This window comes from Ranitomeya variabilis, chromosome 2, assembly GCF_051348905.1.
Source record: "Ranitomeya variabilis isolate aRanVar5 chromosome 2, aRanVar5.hap1, whole genome shotgun sequence".
Classification (NCBI taxonomy): Eukaryota; Metazoa; Chordata; class Amphibia; order Anura; family Dendrobatidae; genus Ranitomeya; species Ranitomeya variabilis.
In genome coordinates this window covers 1,004,559,422-1,004,576,713 of record NC_135233.1, presented here as the reverse complement: position 1 = coordinate 1,004,576,713, position 17,292 = coordinate 1,004,559,422, and the positions used below count along the sequence as shown (strand labels likewise).

Sequence of the window (17,292 nt, the reverse complement as noted above, 5' to 3'; positions counted from 1 at the left end):
CATGAACATGAACATGTACTGTACAAGGGCGCACTCAGATGGCAGTGATTTTCCCATATATGTAAAAATGCACCATTTCCATTAGCGTTTTCAATCAGATTTCCATCAGCTTTTGGTCCATGGGTCAGTTTTTTTTACTTTGTGCAGAAGAAGTTTTCTCAAGCTTCTCCTATCAAACATGAAAATCGTACGTCACACTGATGGCACCCGCATGTCATGCCATGTTCATTAAGAGGTGAGTGCCACTTATTGGATTTGGCGCATCTTGCCAGTGACGCACCTCACCACAAATGTTACTCAAATCAAGAACCGGAGTAACATGTCTGGAGTAAGTAACGACGGCACTTTTGATGAATTTGTCAAGTTGGTGTTATCACGACTTGTCCCTATCCATCCGCCCCAAATCAAACCACATTGACAAAGCTGGCAGAAAGTGCCATTAAAATGCTAAAAATTGCAGTTTTCTTGAACTTGACGTTGTGCAAAATTTTTGCAACTTTTCAAAGTTTTTTTTGCCATCATTCTGGCATAAATACTTTGATGAGTTGGATCCAGAGTTTTGCATTGGCGGGTTTGATCCATGAATCAGATTAAAGTCGGACATGTGTTCATGTTTTGGTGTGGACTCGGTCTGCTAAAATACAAGGACACGTGACAGCCCTGTAGGCTATCACAGGAACGAGTTCTGGCAGGGAAAGACTTTGAATTTTTAGCCCTAAGGTTGCTTGATGCATGCGGGTTTGTGGTTCAGTTGCTGAATGTTTCCATAAAGAACAATTTTGCTATTATAGATCATACGCCATTATGTGTATGCAAATATTACACATCACAGGTGTAAAGGAATCTGCAATAACCTTTCCTCTGTCCTCAGTACATTCAAATATGCTTCTCCAGATACTTTATACAAGCAAATTCACCCCATTTGTGTACGGTATGTTCTCATTTTTGTGCTTTCATTTTTCTCCTCTTCTTCCTAAATACATACCTTTTTAATTTTCCAATTGATATAGCTACATGAAGATTTGTATTTTTAATTACACCATTTATTTTACTCTATAGCGTACTGAAAAATAGGACAAAATAAAGGTTTTGAAATGATGACAAAAATACAATTTTTCATTGCTTTTGGGGTTTTCTTTTTTTATGGTGTTCAGTGGGCTTTAAAAAAAAAAAAAATGACCTGGTAACAATATTCTCCAGGTCGTAAACTGATGGTGATGCAAATCTTGAATAGGCTAGATTATTCCAATAAGGAAAAGAAAAATGCAGTGTTGGAGTCATCTGATGGCTATGGCTGCCATAATAAACCATCAGATTGCCTGGTGGTGGGGTGAATGATGACAGCGCACAAGCAGCAGAAAAATCTGAATATTGTTAAATAGAGTCCTATGTAAATCTGGAAAAGCGTTGACTTGTAAACCGATGAAATAAAAATCCTTTGATTTCATCCGGCCATCGAGCTTTTATCAGCAGCAGATTGAATGACCGCTCCTTCCTGCTCTTCATTTTCTCTGGGTCCATATGTGACCGGTGTCCTGCAGGAGCTGTAATACCTGCTGCTTATCTCATGTTACCGAATTTCACCGCACCAGGTGAGTGGCTTCACGTTTTTACTCTTCGTATCATCGGATAAGACCCTGTCGTGTTCTTTTGTCTCTTAGTTTATTCCTTTCCATTTAATTAATTAGCATATTTATTTTACTCATTTATATGTCGCCATTAATTCCACAAGATATTATCTTATTAAGCCTCACAGTTTCTAAAATATCTTGTACTTTGAGAATGACCTCTGGAATATTTTGCCATAATAGCTCTTCATAAATATTAGCTTTAGATAAAGAGGCAGATACCCAAAATGATTTATTACGGGCCAACGACAATATAGTTATCTTGATCTTTTTGTTCTCAAAGTCATGTTCCTTAAAGGTGAAACTGTCAGGTTGTATACAGCTCCGAAACTGCCAGCGATATTCCACAGAGCCCCATCTCTGTGAGCTGCAAAAAGCCCACCTTGGTTTCACCAGTCATAGTTACATAGTTACATAGTCATTAAGGTTGAAGGAAGACTGTAAGTACATCTAGTTCAACCCATAGCCTAACCTAACATGCCCTAACATGTTGACCAGAGGAAGGCAAAAAAACCCCATGTGGTAAAGAGTAAGCTCCACATTGGGGAAAAAAATTCCTTCCCGACTCCACATACGGCAATCAGACTAGTTCCCTGGATCAACGCCCTATCAAGGAATATAGTATATATACCCTGTAACATTATACTTTTCAAGAAAGGCATCCAGTCCCCTCTTAAATTTAAATAATGAATCACTCATTACAACATCATACGGCAGAGAGATCCATAGTCTTACTGCTCTTACAGTAAAGATTCCGCATCTGTTATTATGCTTTAACCTTTTTTCCTCCAGACGTAGAGGATGCCCCCTTGTCCCTGTCTCAGGTCTATGATTAAAAAAATCATCAGAAAGGTCTTTGTACTGTCCCCTCCTATATTTATACATTAAAATAAGATCACCCCTTAGTCTTCGTTTTTCCAAACTAAATAGCCCCAAGTGTAATAACCTATCTTGGTATTGCAGACCCCCCAGTCCTCTAATAACCTTGGTCCCTCTTCTCTGCACCCGCTCTAGTTCAGCTATGTCTTTCTTATACACCGGAGACCAGAACTGTGCACAGTATTCTAAGTGTGGTCGCACTAGTGACTTGTATAGAGGTAAAATTATGTTCTCCTCATGAGCATCTATGCCTCTTTTAATGCATCCCATTATTTTATTTGCCTTTGTAGCAGCTGCCTGACACTGGCCACTGAATATGAGTTTGTCATCCACCCATACTCCCAGGTCTTTTTCATTGACGGTTTTGCCCAGAGTTTTAGAATTAAGCACATAGTTATACCATACCTCCCAACTTTTGAAGATGGGAAAGAGGGACAAAGTTTGTGGCGCGCAACGCGCGCCGCGGCAAATTTTAGGCCACTCCTCTGACCACACCCATTCATAATTAGTCACACCCATATCCACGTCCCAACCACACCCATTTAGCACTGCTGATCACACTGTTTCATATACAATAATTAAACAAAAAAATATGGCCACACAGTGCTCCATACCGTATAATGGCCACACATGATGCTCAATACTGTATAATGGCCACACATCATGCTCAATACTGTATAATGGCCACACAGTGCTCCATACTGTATAATGACTGCACATGATGCTCCATAATGTATAATGGCCGCACATGATGCTCCATACTGTATAATGGCTGCACATGATGCTCCATACTGTATAATGACCGCACATGATGCTCCATACTGTATAACGACCACACATGATGCTCAATACTGTATAATGACCGCACATGATGCTCCATACTGTATAACGGCCACACATGATGCTCAATACTGTATAATGCCCACACACAGTTCTCCATACTGTATAATGATCCCACATGATGCTCAATACTGTATAATGACCCCTGTCATGATTCTCAATGGCGAGAGAACATAGCCCAGCATATATGAGAACTAGCTCTTGGAAGATGGAAACTATACTGACCATGAACTAAACCTGCCGCACAACTAGAAGTGGCCGGGTAGCATGCCTACGTTTTTTATCCCTAGATGCCCAGCGCCAGCCGGAGAACTACCTAATCCTAGCAGAGGAAAAGACAGTCCTGGCTCACCTCTAGAGAAATTTTCCCAAAAGGCAGACAGAGGCCCCCACATATATTGGCGGTGATTTTAGATGAAATGACAAACGTAGTATGAAAATAGGTTTAGCAAAATTGAGGTCCGCTTACTAGATAGCATGAAGACAGAAAGGGCACTTTCATGGTCAGCAGAAAACCCTATCAAAACACCATCCAGAAATTACTTTAAGACTCTAGCATTAACTCATAACACCAGAGTGGCAATTTCCGCTCACAAGAGCTTTCCAGACACAGTAACGAAACAGCAGCTGTGAACAGAAACAAAATGCAAAAACACACAAGGACGAAAGTCCAACTTAGCTAGGAGTTGTCTAGTAGCAGGAACATGCACAGAAGGCTTCTGATTACATTGTTGACCGGCATGAAACTGACAGAGGAGCAAGGTTATATAGCGACTCCCACATCCTGATAGGAGCAGGTGAACAGAGGGGATGATGCACACAAGTACAATTCCACAAGTGGCCACCGGGGGAGCCCAGAATCCAATTTCACAACAGTACCCCCCCCTCAAGGAGGGGGCACCGAACCCTCACCAGAACCACCAGGGCGATCAGGATGAGCCCTATGAAAGGCACGGACAAGATCGGAGGCATGAACATCAGAGGCAGTGACCCAAGAATTATCCTCCTGACCGTATCCCTTCCATTTGACCAGATACTGGAGTTTCCGTCTGGAAACACGAGAGTCTAAGATCTTTTCCACAACGTACTCCAACTCACCCTCAACCAACACCGGAGCAGGAGGCTCAACGGAAGGCACAGCCGGTACCTCATACCTGCGCAACAATGACCGATGAAAAACATTATGAATCGAAAAGGATGCAGGGAGGTCCAAACGGAAGGACACAGGGTTAAGAATCTCCAATATCTTGTACGGGCCGATGAACCGAGGCTTAAACTTAGGAGAAGAAACCCTCATAGGGACAAAACGAGAAGACAACCACACCAAGTCCCCAACACAAAGCCGAGGACCAACACGACGACGGCGGTTGGCAAAAAGCTGAGTCTTCTCCTGGGACAACTTCAAATTGTCCACCACCTGCCCCCAAATCTGATGCAACCTCTCCACCACAGCATCCACTCCAGGACAATCCGAAGATTCCACTTGACCGGAGGAAAATCGAGGATGAAACCCCGAATTACAGAAAAATGGGGACACCAAGGTGGCAGAGCTGGCCCGATTATTGAGGGCGAACTCCGCCAAAGGCAAAAAAGCAACCCAATCATCCTGATCCGCAGACACAAAACACCTCAAATATGTCTCCAAGGTCTGATTAGTCCGCTCGGTCTGGCCATTAGTCTGAGGATGGAAAGCAGACGAAAAAGACAAATCTATGCCCATCCTAGCACAGAATGCCCGCCAAAATCTAGACACGAATTGGGTCCCTCTGTCAGAAACGATATTCTCCGGAATACCATGCAAACGAACAACATTTTGAAAAAACAGAGGAACCAACTCGGAAGAAGAAGGCAACTTAGGCAAGGGAACCAGATGGACCATCTTAGAGAAACGGTCACACACCACCCAGATGACAGACATCTTCTGAGAAACAGGCAGATCCGAAATAAAATCCATCGAGATGTGCGTCCAAGGCCTCTTCGGGATAGGCAAGGGTAACAACAATCCACTAGCCCGAGAACAACAAGGCTTGGCCCGAGCACAAACGTCACAAGACTGCACAAAGCCTCGCACATCTCGTGACAGGGAAGGCCACCAGAAGGACCTTGCCACCAAATCCCTGGTACCAAAGATTCCAGGATGACCTGCCAACGCAGAAGAATGAACCTCAGAGATGACTCTACTGGTCCAATCATCAGGAACAAACAGTCTACCAGGTGGGCAACGATCAGGTCTATCCGCCTGAAACTCCTGCAAGGCCCGCCGCAGGTCTGGAGAAACGGCAGACAATATCACTCCATCTTTAAGGATACCTGTGGGCTCAGAATTACCAGGGGAGTCAGGCTCAAAACTCCTAGAAAGGGCATCCGCCTTAACATTCTTAGAACCCGGTAGGTAAGACACCACAAAATTAAACCGAGAGAAAAACAACGACCAGCGCGCCTGTCTAGGATTCAGGCGCCTGGCAGACTCAAGGTAAATTAAATTTTTGTGGTCAGTCAATACCACCACCTGATGTCTGGCCCCCTCAAGCCAGTGACGCCACTCCTCAAAAGCCCACTTCATGGCCAAAAGCTCCCGATTCCCAATATCATAATTCCGCTCAGCGGGCGAAAAATTACGGGAAAAAAAGGCACAAGGTCTCATCACGGAGCAGTCGGAACTTCTCTGCGACAACACCGCCCCAGCTCCGATTTCAGAAGCGTCGACCTCAACCTGAAAAGGAAGAGCAACATCAGGCTGACGCAACACTGGGGCGGAAGAAAAGCGGCGCTTGAGCTCCCGAAAGGCCTCCACAGCATCAGGGGACCAATCAGCAACATCAGCACCCTTCTTAGTCAAATCAGTCAATGGTTTTACAACATCAGAAAAACCAGCAATAAATCGACGATAAAAGTTAGCAAAGCCCAAAAATTTCTGAAGACTCTTAAGAGAAGAGGGTTGCGTCCAATCACCAATAGCCTGAACCTTGACAGGATCCATCTCGATGGAAGAGGGGGAAAAAATGTATCCCAAGAAGGAAATCTTTTGAACCCCAAAAACACACTTAGAACCCTTCACACACAAGGAATTAGACCGCAAAACCTGAAAAACCCTCCTGACCTGCTGGACATGAGAGTCCCAGTCATCCGAAAAAATCAGAATATCATCCAGATACACAATCATAAATTTATCCAAATAATCGCGGAAAATGTCATGCATAAAGGACTGGAAGACTGAAGGGGCATTTGAAAGACCAAAAGGCATCACCAAATACTCAAAATGGCCCTCGGGCGTATTAAATGCGGTTTTCCACTCATCCCCCTGCTTGATTCGCACCAAATTATACGCCCCACGGAGATCAATCTTAGAGAACCACTTGGCCCCCTTTATACGAGCAAACAAATCAGTAAGCAGTGGTAACGGATATTGATATTTAACCGTGATTTTATTCAAAAGTCGATAATCAATACACGGCCTCAAAGAGCCGTCTTTCTTAGACACAAAGAAAAAACCGGCTCCTAAGGGAGATGACGAAGGACGAATATGTCCCTTTTCCAAGGACTCCTTTATATATTCTCGCATAGCCGCGTGTTCAGGCACAGACAGATTAAATAAACGACCCTTAGGGTATTTACTACCCGGGATCAAGTCTATGGCACAATCGCACTCCCGGTGCGGAGGTAGTGAACCAACCTTGGGTTCTTCAAAAACGTCACGAAAGTCAGACAAGAATTCAGGAATCTCAGAGGGAATAGATGATGAAATGGAAACCAAAGGTACGTCCCCATGAGTTCCTTTACATCCCCAGCTTAACACAGACATAGCTCTCCAGTCGAGGACTGGGTTATGAGATTGCAGCCATGGCAATCCCAGCACCAAAACATCATGTAGATTATACAGCACCAGAAAGCGAATAACCTCCTGGTGATCCGGATTAACACGCATAGTCACTTGTGTCCAGTATTGTGGTTTATTACTAGCCAATGGGGTGGAGTCAATCCCTTTCAGAGGTATCGGAGCCTCCAATGGCTCCAAATCATACCCACAGCGTTTGGCAAAGGACCAATCCATAAGACTCAAAGCAGCGCCAGAGTCGACATAGGCGTCCGCGGTAATAGATGACAAAGAACAAATCAGGGTCACAGATAGAATAAACTTAGACTGTAAAGTGCTAATAGAAACAGACTTGTCAGGCTTCTTAGTACGCTTAAAGCATGCTGATATAACATGAGTTGAATCACCACAATAGAAGCACAACCCATTTTTTCGTCTAAAATTCTGCCGCTCGCTTCTGGACAGAATTCTATCACATTGCATATTTTCTGGCGTTTTCTCAGTAGACACCGCCAAATGGTGCACAGGTTTGCGCTCCCGCAGACGCCTATCGATCTGAATAGCCATCGTCATGGACTCATTCAGACTCGCAGGCACAGGGAACCCCACCATAACATCCTTAATGGCATCAGAGAGACCTTCTCTGAAAATCGCCGCCAGGGCGCACTCATTCCACTGAGTAAGCACAGACCATTTGCGGAATTTTTGGCAGTATATTTCAGCTTCATCTTGCCCCTGAGACAAGGACATCAAGGCCTTTTCCGCCTGAAGCTCTAAATGAGGTTCCTCATAAAGCAACCCCAAGGCCAGAAAAAACGCATCCACATTGAGCAACGCAGGATCCCCTGGTGCCAATGCAAAAGCCCAGTCCTGAGGGTCGCCCCGGAGCAAGGAAATTACAATCCTGACCTGCTGTGCAGGGTCTCCGGCAGAGCGAGACTTCAGGGACAAAAACAATTTGCAATTATTTTTAAAATTTTGAAAGTGAGATCTATTCCCCGAGAAGAATTCAGGCAAAGGAATTCTAGGCTCAGACATAGGTGCATGAACAACAAAATCTTGCAAATTTTGTACCTTTGTGGCGAGATTATTCAAACCTGTAGCTACACTCTGAAGATCCATTTGAAACAGGTGAACACAGAGCCATTCAAGGATTAGAAGGAGAGAAAGAGAGGAAGGCTGCAGCATAGGCAAACTAGCAAGTGATTCAATTAAGAGCACACTCAGAACTAGAGGAAAAAAAAAAAAAAAAAAAAATTGTAGCAGACTTCTTTTTTCTCTCCTTTCTCAGCCAGTAATTTAACCCTTTTTTGGCCGGTCAAACTGTCATGATTCTCAATGGCGAGAGAACATAGCCCAGCATATATGAGAACTAGCTCTTGGAAGATGGAAACTATACTGACCATGAACTAAACCTGCCGCACAACTAGAAGTGGCCGGGTAGCATGCCTACGTTTTTTATCCCTAGATGCCCAGCGCCAGCCGGAGAACTACCTAATCCTAGCAGAGGAAAGGACAGTCCTGGCTCACCTCTAGAGAAATTTTCCCAAAAGGCAGACAGAGGCCCCCACATATATTGGCGGTGATTTTAGATGAAATGACAAACGTAGTATGAAAATAGGTTTAGCAAAATCGAGGTCCGCTTACTAGATAGCATGAAGACAGAAAGGGCACTTTCATGGTCAGCAGAAAACCCTATCAAAACACCATCCAGAAATTACTTTAAGACTCTAGCATTAACTCATAACACCAGAGTGGCAATTTCCGCTCACAAGAGCTTTCCAGACACAGTAACGAAACAGCAGCTGTGAACAGGAACAAAATGCAAAAACACACAAGGACGAAAGTCCAACTTAGCTAGGAGTTGTCTAGTAGCAGGAACATGCACAGAAGGCTTCTGATTACATTGTTGACCGGCATGAAACTGACAGAGGAGCAAGGTTATATAGCGACTCCCACATCCTGATAGGAGCAGGTGAACAGAGGGGATGATGCACACAAGTACAATTCCACAAGTGGCCACCGGGGGAGCCCAGAATCCAATTTCACAACAGACCCCCCCTCCTGTATGCATGGCTCATCTCCCTCCCATCCCATATACATGGCTCATATCCCCCCTCCTGTATGCATGGCTCATATTCCCCCTCCTGTATGCATGGCTCATATTCCCCCCCTGTATGCATGGCTCATATTCCCCCCCTGTATGCATGGCTCATATTCTCCCCCCTGTATGCATGGCTCATATTCCCCCCCCCCCGTATGCATGGCTCATATTCCCCCTGTATGCATGGCTAATATCCCCCCCTATGCATGTCTCATATTCCCCCCCCTGAATGCATGGCTCATATTCCCCCCCGAATGTATGGCTCATATTCCCCCCCCCCCGAATGTATGGCTCATATTCCCCCCCCCTGGATGCATGGCTCATATCCCCCCCTGAATGCATGGCTCATATTCCCCCCCTCTGAATGCATGGCTCATATTCCCCCCCTGAATGCATGGCTCATATTCCCCCCCCTGAATGCATGGCTCATATTCCCCCCCTGAATGCATGGCTCATATTCCCCCCCTGAATGCATGGCTCATATTTCCCCCCCCTGAATGCATGGCTCATATTCCCCCCCCCCGAATGCATGGCTCATATTCCCCCCTGAATACATGGCTCATATCCCCCCCCCCTGAATGCATGGCTCATATTCCCCCCCTGAATGCATGGCTCATATTCCCCCCCCTGAATGCATGGCTCATATTCCCCCCCTGAATGCATGAATGCATGGCTCATATCCCCCCCCCTCTGAATGCATGGCTCATATTCCCCCCTGGATGCATGGCTCATATTCCCCCCCGCCCCCGCTCCCATCTTGCATGGCGCGCCTTCATCCCCCGTCCCCCCGTCCCATACTCACCTGTGCCACACTGCACAGCCGCGCCGACATCCCTCTCGCTCTGTCCCAACTCCCGGCGCAGCACCTTCTTCCTGCGTGAGCGGTCACATGATACCGCTCATTAAGGTCATGAATATGCGCATAATTCATGACCTTAATAAGCGGTACCACGTGACTGCTCATTCAGGACGAGCTGTGTACACCGAAACCAGGCATCGCTGGAGCAAGGTGAGTATCGTCTTCAAGGAGGGCAGGTGGGAAGGAGGCGGGCGGGAGGGCGGGGGGGGGGTGTGTTGGTCAGTCGGGAGGTGACCCAGGACTTGGCTTAACACAGGGGCGTGGCTTAACACAAGGGGGCGTGTCGGTTCGCTTTTCCTGCTGTCTGCGGGATCAGAGCGTCCCGTGCGGGACTGCGGGGCAAAGCATCAAATCCGGGACAGTCCCGCACAATGAGGGACGGTTGGGAGCTATGGTTATACATCTTATTATTTCTACCCAAGTGCATGACCTTACATTTATCCCCATTAAAGCTCATTTGCCATTTATCAGCCCAAGCTTCTAGTTTACATAAATCATCCTGTAATATAAAATTGTCCTCCTCTGTATTGATTACCCTGCAGAGTTTAGTGTCATCTGCAAATATTGAAATTCTACTCTGTGCTAATTAGCCAGAACCAGTCCTGCAGGGAGTCGACATCCCCTTCCAAGTCCCGGCCTCGGGTGCTGTAATCATGGCCTCTCAATGTGATTAACGGCTTTTTTTTAGTGAGCCCAGTTATAGCCTCATTGAAGGACGTTGTGCCCCTGTGTGTCTCGTCCTGCACTGAAGCTTTGACTTGGCGCTAAGCTTGAAAGAAAAATAGAACTACTGAGTAATGATTTCATCATGTCTGAATGATGAGTATTAGAAATATTAGTATTCGGAATTAAAGATAATAGTACTAAATATAAATGACTACTAATACTACAACTACTACTGCTAGTACTACTACTACTACTACTGCTAGTACTACTACTATTACTACTGCTACTACTACTACTACAGCAAATACTGCTGCTATTACTACTAATGCTGCTACTACTACTGCTATTACTAATGCTACAGGTATTACCTATAATACTACTACTGCTATTAATACTGCTACTACTGGTATTAGTAATACTAATGCTACTACCACTGTTACTTTTACTACTGCTATTCCTACTACCACACCATACTTCTACTACCATCATTACTACAGCTATTATTGTTGCTACCACTGCTATTACTAATGCTACTGCTATTACCTATATTACTACTGCTATTATTACTACTACAAATACGAATGCTACTACCACTGTTACTATTACTACTGCTGTTACTACTGCTACTACCATACTTCTACTACCATTATTTCTACTGCTATTACTGCTATTACTACTTCTATACTACTACTATTTCAACTAGTGCTATTACTAATTGTACTGCTATTACCACTATTACAACTAATGCTATTACTACTGCTATTACTTGTACTTTTCCTATAGCAAAAAATATTTCTGCTGTTGCTACTGCTGATATTAACACTATTAAAACTTCAACTACTACTGCTACTGCTATTACTACTACTGCCATTACTCCTATGACTACTGCTACTATTACTGCTATTACTAATACTACTACAATTATCACTACTCTTACTACTATTACTACTGCTATTACTACTAGTATTGATACAATGAAGAAGGATAACACTACTATTAATAATAGCATATTATGTACCTATGCTAGGGCTTCTTAGGCTACTTTCACATTAGCGTTTTAATCTGCAGCGTTTAATCCGCAAACGCAAGGACACGAAAAACGCATGAAAACGCGTGTAAACGCAGCGTTTTTAAAACGCTTACGGTTACCGCATGCGTCATTAAAACGCAGCGTTTACATGCTTTTGCTTGCGTTTTCTATGCGTTTGCGTTTTTTGTGCGCATGTCGCAAAAAATTACCAGAGAAAAATTCTAGATGCAAGAACCAGCCAATGGGACTACAGAGGGCGTGTATTATGTGAAATCTATATATAGACCCTAGGACAGCTGAAATCTTCAGATTTTGCTCCTGTGTCCTGTGAGAAGATGGATCTTCACATGGATAGCTATTACTTCAAACTGGATCTGAGCATGAAGATTTTTCTGGCATGTGCGTTTGCTTGGGAGCAACACCGAAACCGGGAAAGACAGAGAAGGACAAGGCGTAGGCGGTTTTGGCAACACCCCATTGTAGAACTGCGTGAGAGCCGTGGTGCATATCACACCCTGTATGGTGAGCTCAATGAGAACCCAGAAAAATTCCCGGAATATACCAGGATGTCACAAGACTCTTTCCGGGATTTGCTTGATCGTGTCCAAGGAGCCATCCGGAGACAGGACACACAGCTCCGTAGAGCCATTCCACCAGCGGAACGTCTCCTGGTTACCTTAAGGTACGTAATAATTCTAAACAAAAGCTAACCAAAATTTTTTGCAGGTCTGATGTTTTTTTGCCTATTTTGTAAATTATTTATTCTTACTACAGATTTCTTGCAACTGGAGAGAGCTTGTCATCCCTTCATTTCCAGTACCGCCTTGGGATTTCCACGCTGTCCGGAATTGTTTTTGAAACCTGCCGGGCTTTATGGACCATTCTCCGTGAGGAATTTATACCCATACCCACGGAGGACATGTGGAAAGAAATTGCTGACAAATTTTGGACTGTTTGTGATTTTCCCAACTGTTTGGGTGCGGTGGATGGGAAGCACATCCGGATTACCAAACCAGCCAGAACGGGATCACAGTTCTTCAACTACAAAAAATATTTTTCAGTAGTTCTTATGGCAATAGCCGATGCGGACTGTCGCTTCATTGCTGTGGACATTGGTGCTTTTGGCCGTGGCAACGATTCACAGACTTTTAAAACCTCTGATATGGGCCGACGTGTTTATGGCAAAAATTTTAATTTCCCACAGCCACGACCACTCCCCTACACTCAAGGCCCACCGCTGCCATTTGTAATGGTTGGGGATGAGGCCTTTCAGATGAGTGAAAATCTCCTGAAGCCCTATTCAAGTCGGGACTTGAACCGCACAAAACGGATCTATAACTACAGACTAACCAGGGCACGCAGAACAGTAGAGTGTGCCTTTGGGATTATGGTGTCCAAATGGCGCATTCTAGCAACTGCAATAAATCTAAAAATGGAGACAGTGGATGAGGTAGTTAAAGCCTGTGTGGTTCTCCACAATTTCATTCTGGCTAAGGAGCGACCCACCATAGAACTTGATGAACCTGTTGCAAACCCTTTGCCTGATTACCGTCATCACCCGCTGCGGTCAACAGTTGAAGTAGGCCACATGCGGAACCAATTTGCAGCGTTTTTTGATTCTGACATTGGACGTGTGCCATGGCAGGACAATATGGTGTAAAATGTACTGCTGGTTTCGGGTCTGCAAATTTATGTTTGGAATGTTAATGTTTTTTCAAATAAAATAATTGTGATTTACTTTCTTCACCATTTCTCCTATCTATTTCCTTAACAAACCACTTTGGGTTTTTGGGCTTAGGTTGTTGACGTAATTGAGTCCTGTCTTGGTTCACCATTAGCTATTTGCCGCAGACTGTATAGACGATGTCCGTTATTGTCGCAGTATTTGTCCAGTACTTAACATCAGTATTTGTAAGCCAAAACCAGGAGCGGTAGTTAAATTCTTTTAGTGGTGCATATCTGTTTAATGTACTTTTCCTCACATAGTTCCACTCCAGGTTTAGGCTTACAAATAGTGCTGTAAAATGCAGAGCGAATACTGACAGTGTGACGGCAGCCTACACCAGAGATCTATAGTCATCAAGTCAGGTGTCTGAACTAATGAATTCATGATGCTATTTGCTCTTGAATTCATTTTTCCTGACACTTGTCCGGGTGAGTATAGATATGCCATGTATGACGTACATTGTTCCTTCACTTTGTGTGAAATATATGTATATGTACCAATAAGATAAAATGGAGGTAATACAATGCATTTCTAAAATCAGCAGGTCAGGGGTCATAAATAATGTTTCTGATAAGACACGACCTGTTGAGTATAGTTGTGCTGTGTATTACCACCATTTTGTCTTCTGTGTGCGACCAAAAGTCACGGAGTAAACAGAAAGAACTGTTTTTGGAGAAAATACAAGTGTTATTTTTGGGGGCAACCTCATATCTCTCAACCAAACACACACCAAGCTTCAGTGTTCTGCTAAGTAGGTACTGGAGGTTGGAGGTGGCCCCCAAAAAAGTGTTTGACGCATAATTTGTTATTGGCGCATGCTGTGTGGTGACGGCGGCGAAATACACAATTAACCAAACCTTATTGGGGCAAAACACAGGTTTATTAAACACACACAAACCAAAAACTTAACTGCGCCTGCTTGGGGTTGAGTGCCGATATTGTGGGGTGTTGAGTTGTGAGGTCTGGCTTACTGTAGCCGACATAGGGGTGGCAGGAGAAGGCGCTATGAAACTACTGGGGTCAGGATATTCAGGGATAGGGCTAGACACATGAGAGGGTTGAGACACACTGGAAGGGTGAGACAAACCAGACATTACAGACACATTGGGAGGTGAGGGGGGAGGGATAGCTATGGTTTTTTGTTTTTTTTTGCCTTTCCCCTTCCTTGTTTTGCGCGGGCACGTTGTCGTGGTGGCAGGGAACGCCAGGGCAGGGTCCGGCAATGGCAGTCTGGTAGTGGTGGTGCCAGGAAACGCCAGGGCAGGGTCCGGCAATGGCAGTCTGGTGGTGGTGCCAGGGAACGCCAGGGCAGGGTCCGGCAACGGCAGTCTGGTAGTGGTGGTGCCAGGAAACGCCAGGGCAGGGTCCGGCAATGGCAGTCTGGTGGTGGTGCCAGGGAACGCCAGGGCAGGGTCCGGCAATGGCAGTCTTGTCGTGGTGGCAGGGAACGCCAGGGCAGGGTCCGGCAACGGCAGTCTGGTGGTGGTGCCAGGGAACGCCAGGGCAGGGTCCGGCGGCGGCAGCATGCTGGTGGCAGTGGAGGAGGCCCAAGCAGGAGCAGCAGTTGTCATGGTGGTGGCGGTGGGCTGACCCACTGCACTGGGCATGGTGGTGGTGCTATAATACGGTCCGGAAGTGTTTGGAATGGAGGTGGCCGTGCAGTGGTATGCAGCAGATGTCGGCATTGATGTAAAGCGTGACAGTGTGGGCACTGTTGGAAATGCCCCCACTGTCTGCTGAAAATACCGACTCTGCTGCATAGCCTGCACGTAAGCAGCATTGCAGGCCTGCATAACAGTAATCTGGAGCTCAGGACTAAGGTGTTCCGACATGCCCTGTTCTATCTGATTAAAAAAATGATGTGCTGGCCTCTGGAGGTCGGCTTTCACTTGGGCAAGGGCTGTGGTTACCTCCTGGATACGTGTGCTCATATGACTAATGGCAGTATCCAGTCGGTCACCCATCGCCTTGAGTCCCTCATGGAAGACCGAGCTCAAGTGCAAAAACTCGAGCATGAGTGACCTGTCCGTGGCCCTCTGCCGCTGCCGGGAGGAGCCCATAAAAAATTGGCTAGAGGCAGAGGACTGGGGAAGGGGAACATCTGATGGACCAGCTTCCTGGTCTCCAGGTTGTGTGGCAGGCCCACTTGCTGCAGCGCTGGAGGATGGCTGGGACGGGTCCGTGGCTGACTGATGAAGGACCGCTCCAGAACCTGGGCCAACAGTGGAGCTCCAAGTGCTGCGGAAAAAAAAAAAAAATATTACAAAACATTTACAAAAAGATAACTGAACAGTTAGATACACATTCAGATAGGGAAAGGTCACACTAACACTATTTGTAGTGAATTTTACATCAGAATTTGCAAGCCAGGAGTTCAACAGTAGGAATAAAAGTTTCATAAAACAACATGCTATACTTCTGCATGCATCGACCAGTCCTTGGGGATTAAAAAAACTGATGTAAAATATGAAGAGACGATGGAGGCAATACAAGCCATATCTCTATACAAGGTATTGGTAAGCCAAAACCTGGAGAGGAACTATGTGAGGGAAAGTATTCAAAGAACACGTACCCCACTTCTGCATCTATCAACCACTCATGGTTTTGGATTACAAATACTGATGAGAAATACGAATTGACGACAGAGGACATACAAGCCACCTGTATACTCACCAGGACAAGTGTCAGGAAAAATGAATTGAGGAGCCATTGGCATCCTGAATTCATTATTTCTGACACCTAACTTGCTGAGTATAGATCTGTTGTGCAGGCTGCCGTCACACTCTCAGTATTTGCTCAGTATTTCAAATCAGTATTGGTAAGCCAAAACCTGGAGAGGAACTATGTGAGGGAAAGTATTCAAAGAACACGTACCCCACTTCTGCATCTATCAATCACTCAAGGTTTTGGATTAAAAATACTGATTTGAAATAATGACCCCCAAAAAATTGCATTATACACCACTTTTTTTTTTCTTTTTTAACCAATATACTTACGTTCTTCGTGCAAGGACCGGTCTCAAAAACGCAAGGATGCGGTGGTACTTGTATTTGCGTATCCTTGCTGCAGAACCACTTGGAAGCTGGCTCTCTTGGCGCAGGTCCTTGTTGAAGCGGTCCTTCATCGATCTCCAACGTGTTTTCACTTTTGACACTGTTGGCAAAACAAAACATAATAGTTAGGACAATGGTCTTTTGACCATGGTCACACAACTGTATGTGCTGTGAAAAAGTAATGACTTTCTCACATCATACACAGTTGTGTGAGCATGGCCAAGGTATTGACTACATCACACTGCATTGCGATACTTACCAAATGCAGAACGGACCCGAGCCGGGGCATTGGCCCAGCCATCCCACAACGCTGCGGCCACCTCATTCCAAAGCCTCCGGATCGTCACATTGTTGGCGTGCAGTGGATCCCGGGTGTCCCACAATTCGACTCGCTCGTGAACCAGGGAGATGAGGTGTTCATTCTCAATTAGGTCCTCATCCTCCTCTGGAACCTAACAACAAAAAGTACATTAATATAGGAGGCGTTCACATACGGAAGACAGAAAACAGAATCAGAGGAATGGCATGAATATTGAAGTAAAAAAAAACACTGGTGCTGAAGCAAAAGGGAAAGAAAGAGAGAAGTAGAAAGAAATGAAGATTCAAGAATTATAAAGTGAGGATACAATACACATTCAGCCAGCTATACTTACACGATGCCGCCGTCTTGCCCGGCCGTGACTACGCTGCTCC

General features: G+C 45.2%; 2 protein-coding genes across 2 annotated transcripts in view; both read right to left on the bottom strand.

Moving 5' to 3' along the window:
• LOC143808495 (galactose-3-O-sulfotransferase 2-like) overlaps positions 1–17,292 on the bottom strand; it is a 64,134-nt gene that overhangs the window by 32,538 nt on the left and 14,304 nt on the right. The window lies entirely within an intron of this gene.
• On the bottom strand, positions 15,524–16,973 carry LOC143809001 (uncharacterized). The gene is made up of 4 exons (XM_077292181.1): positions 16,859–16,973; positions 16,543–16,699; positions 15,580–15,784; positions 15,524–15,538 (listed from the first exon to the last, which is right to left on the bottom strand). The coding sequence occupies exons 2-4, from the start codon at positions 16,668–16,670 to the stop codon at positions 15,524–15,526; spliced, it is 348 nt and encodes a 115-aa protein (XP_077148296.1). The 5' UTR covers positions 16,671–16,699; positions 16,859–16,973.

Coding starts and splice junctions, on each gene's coding strand:
- LOC143809001 (XM_077292181.1), bottom strand. CDS start 16,670: ATGAAGGACCGCTTCAACAAGGACCTGCGCCAAGAGAGCCAGCTTCCA. Junction 15,785..16,542: donor CCGGTCCTTGCACGAAGAAC/GTAAGTATATTG, acceptor TTTTTTCCGCAG/CACTTGGAGCTCCACTGTTG.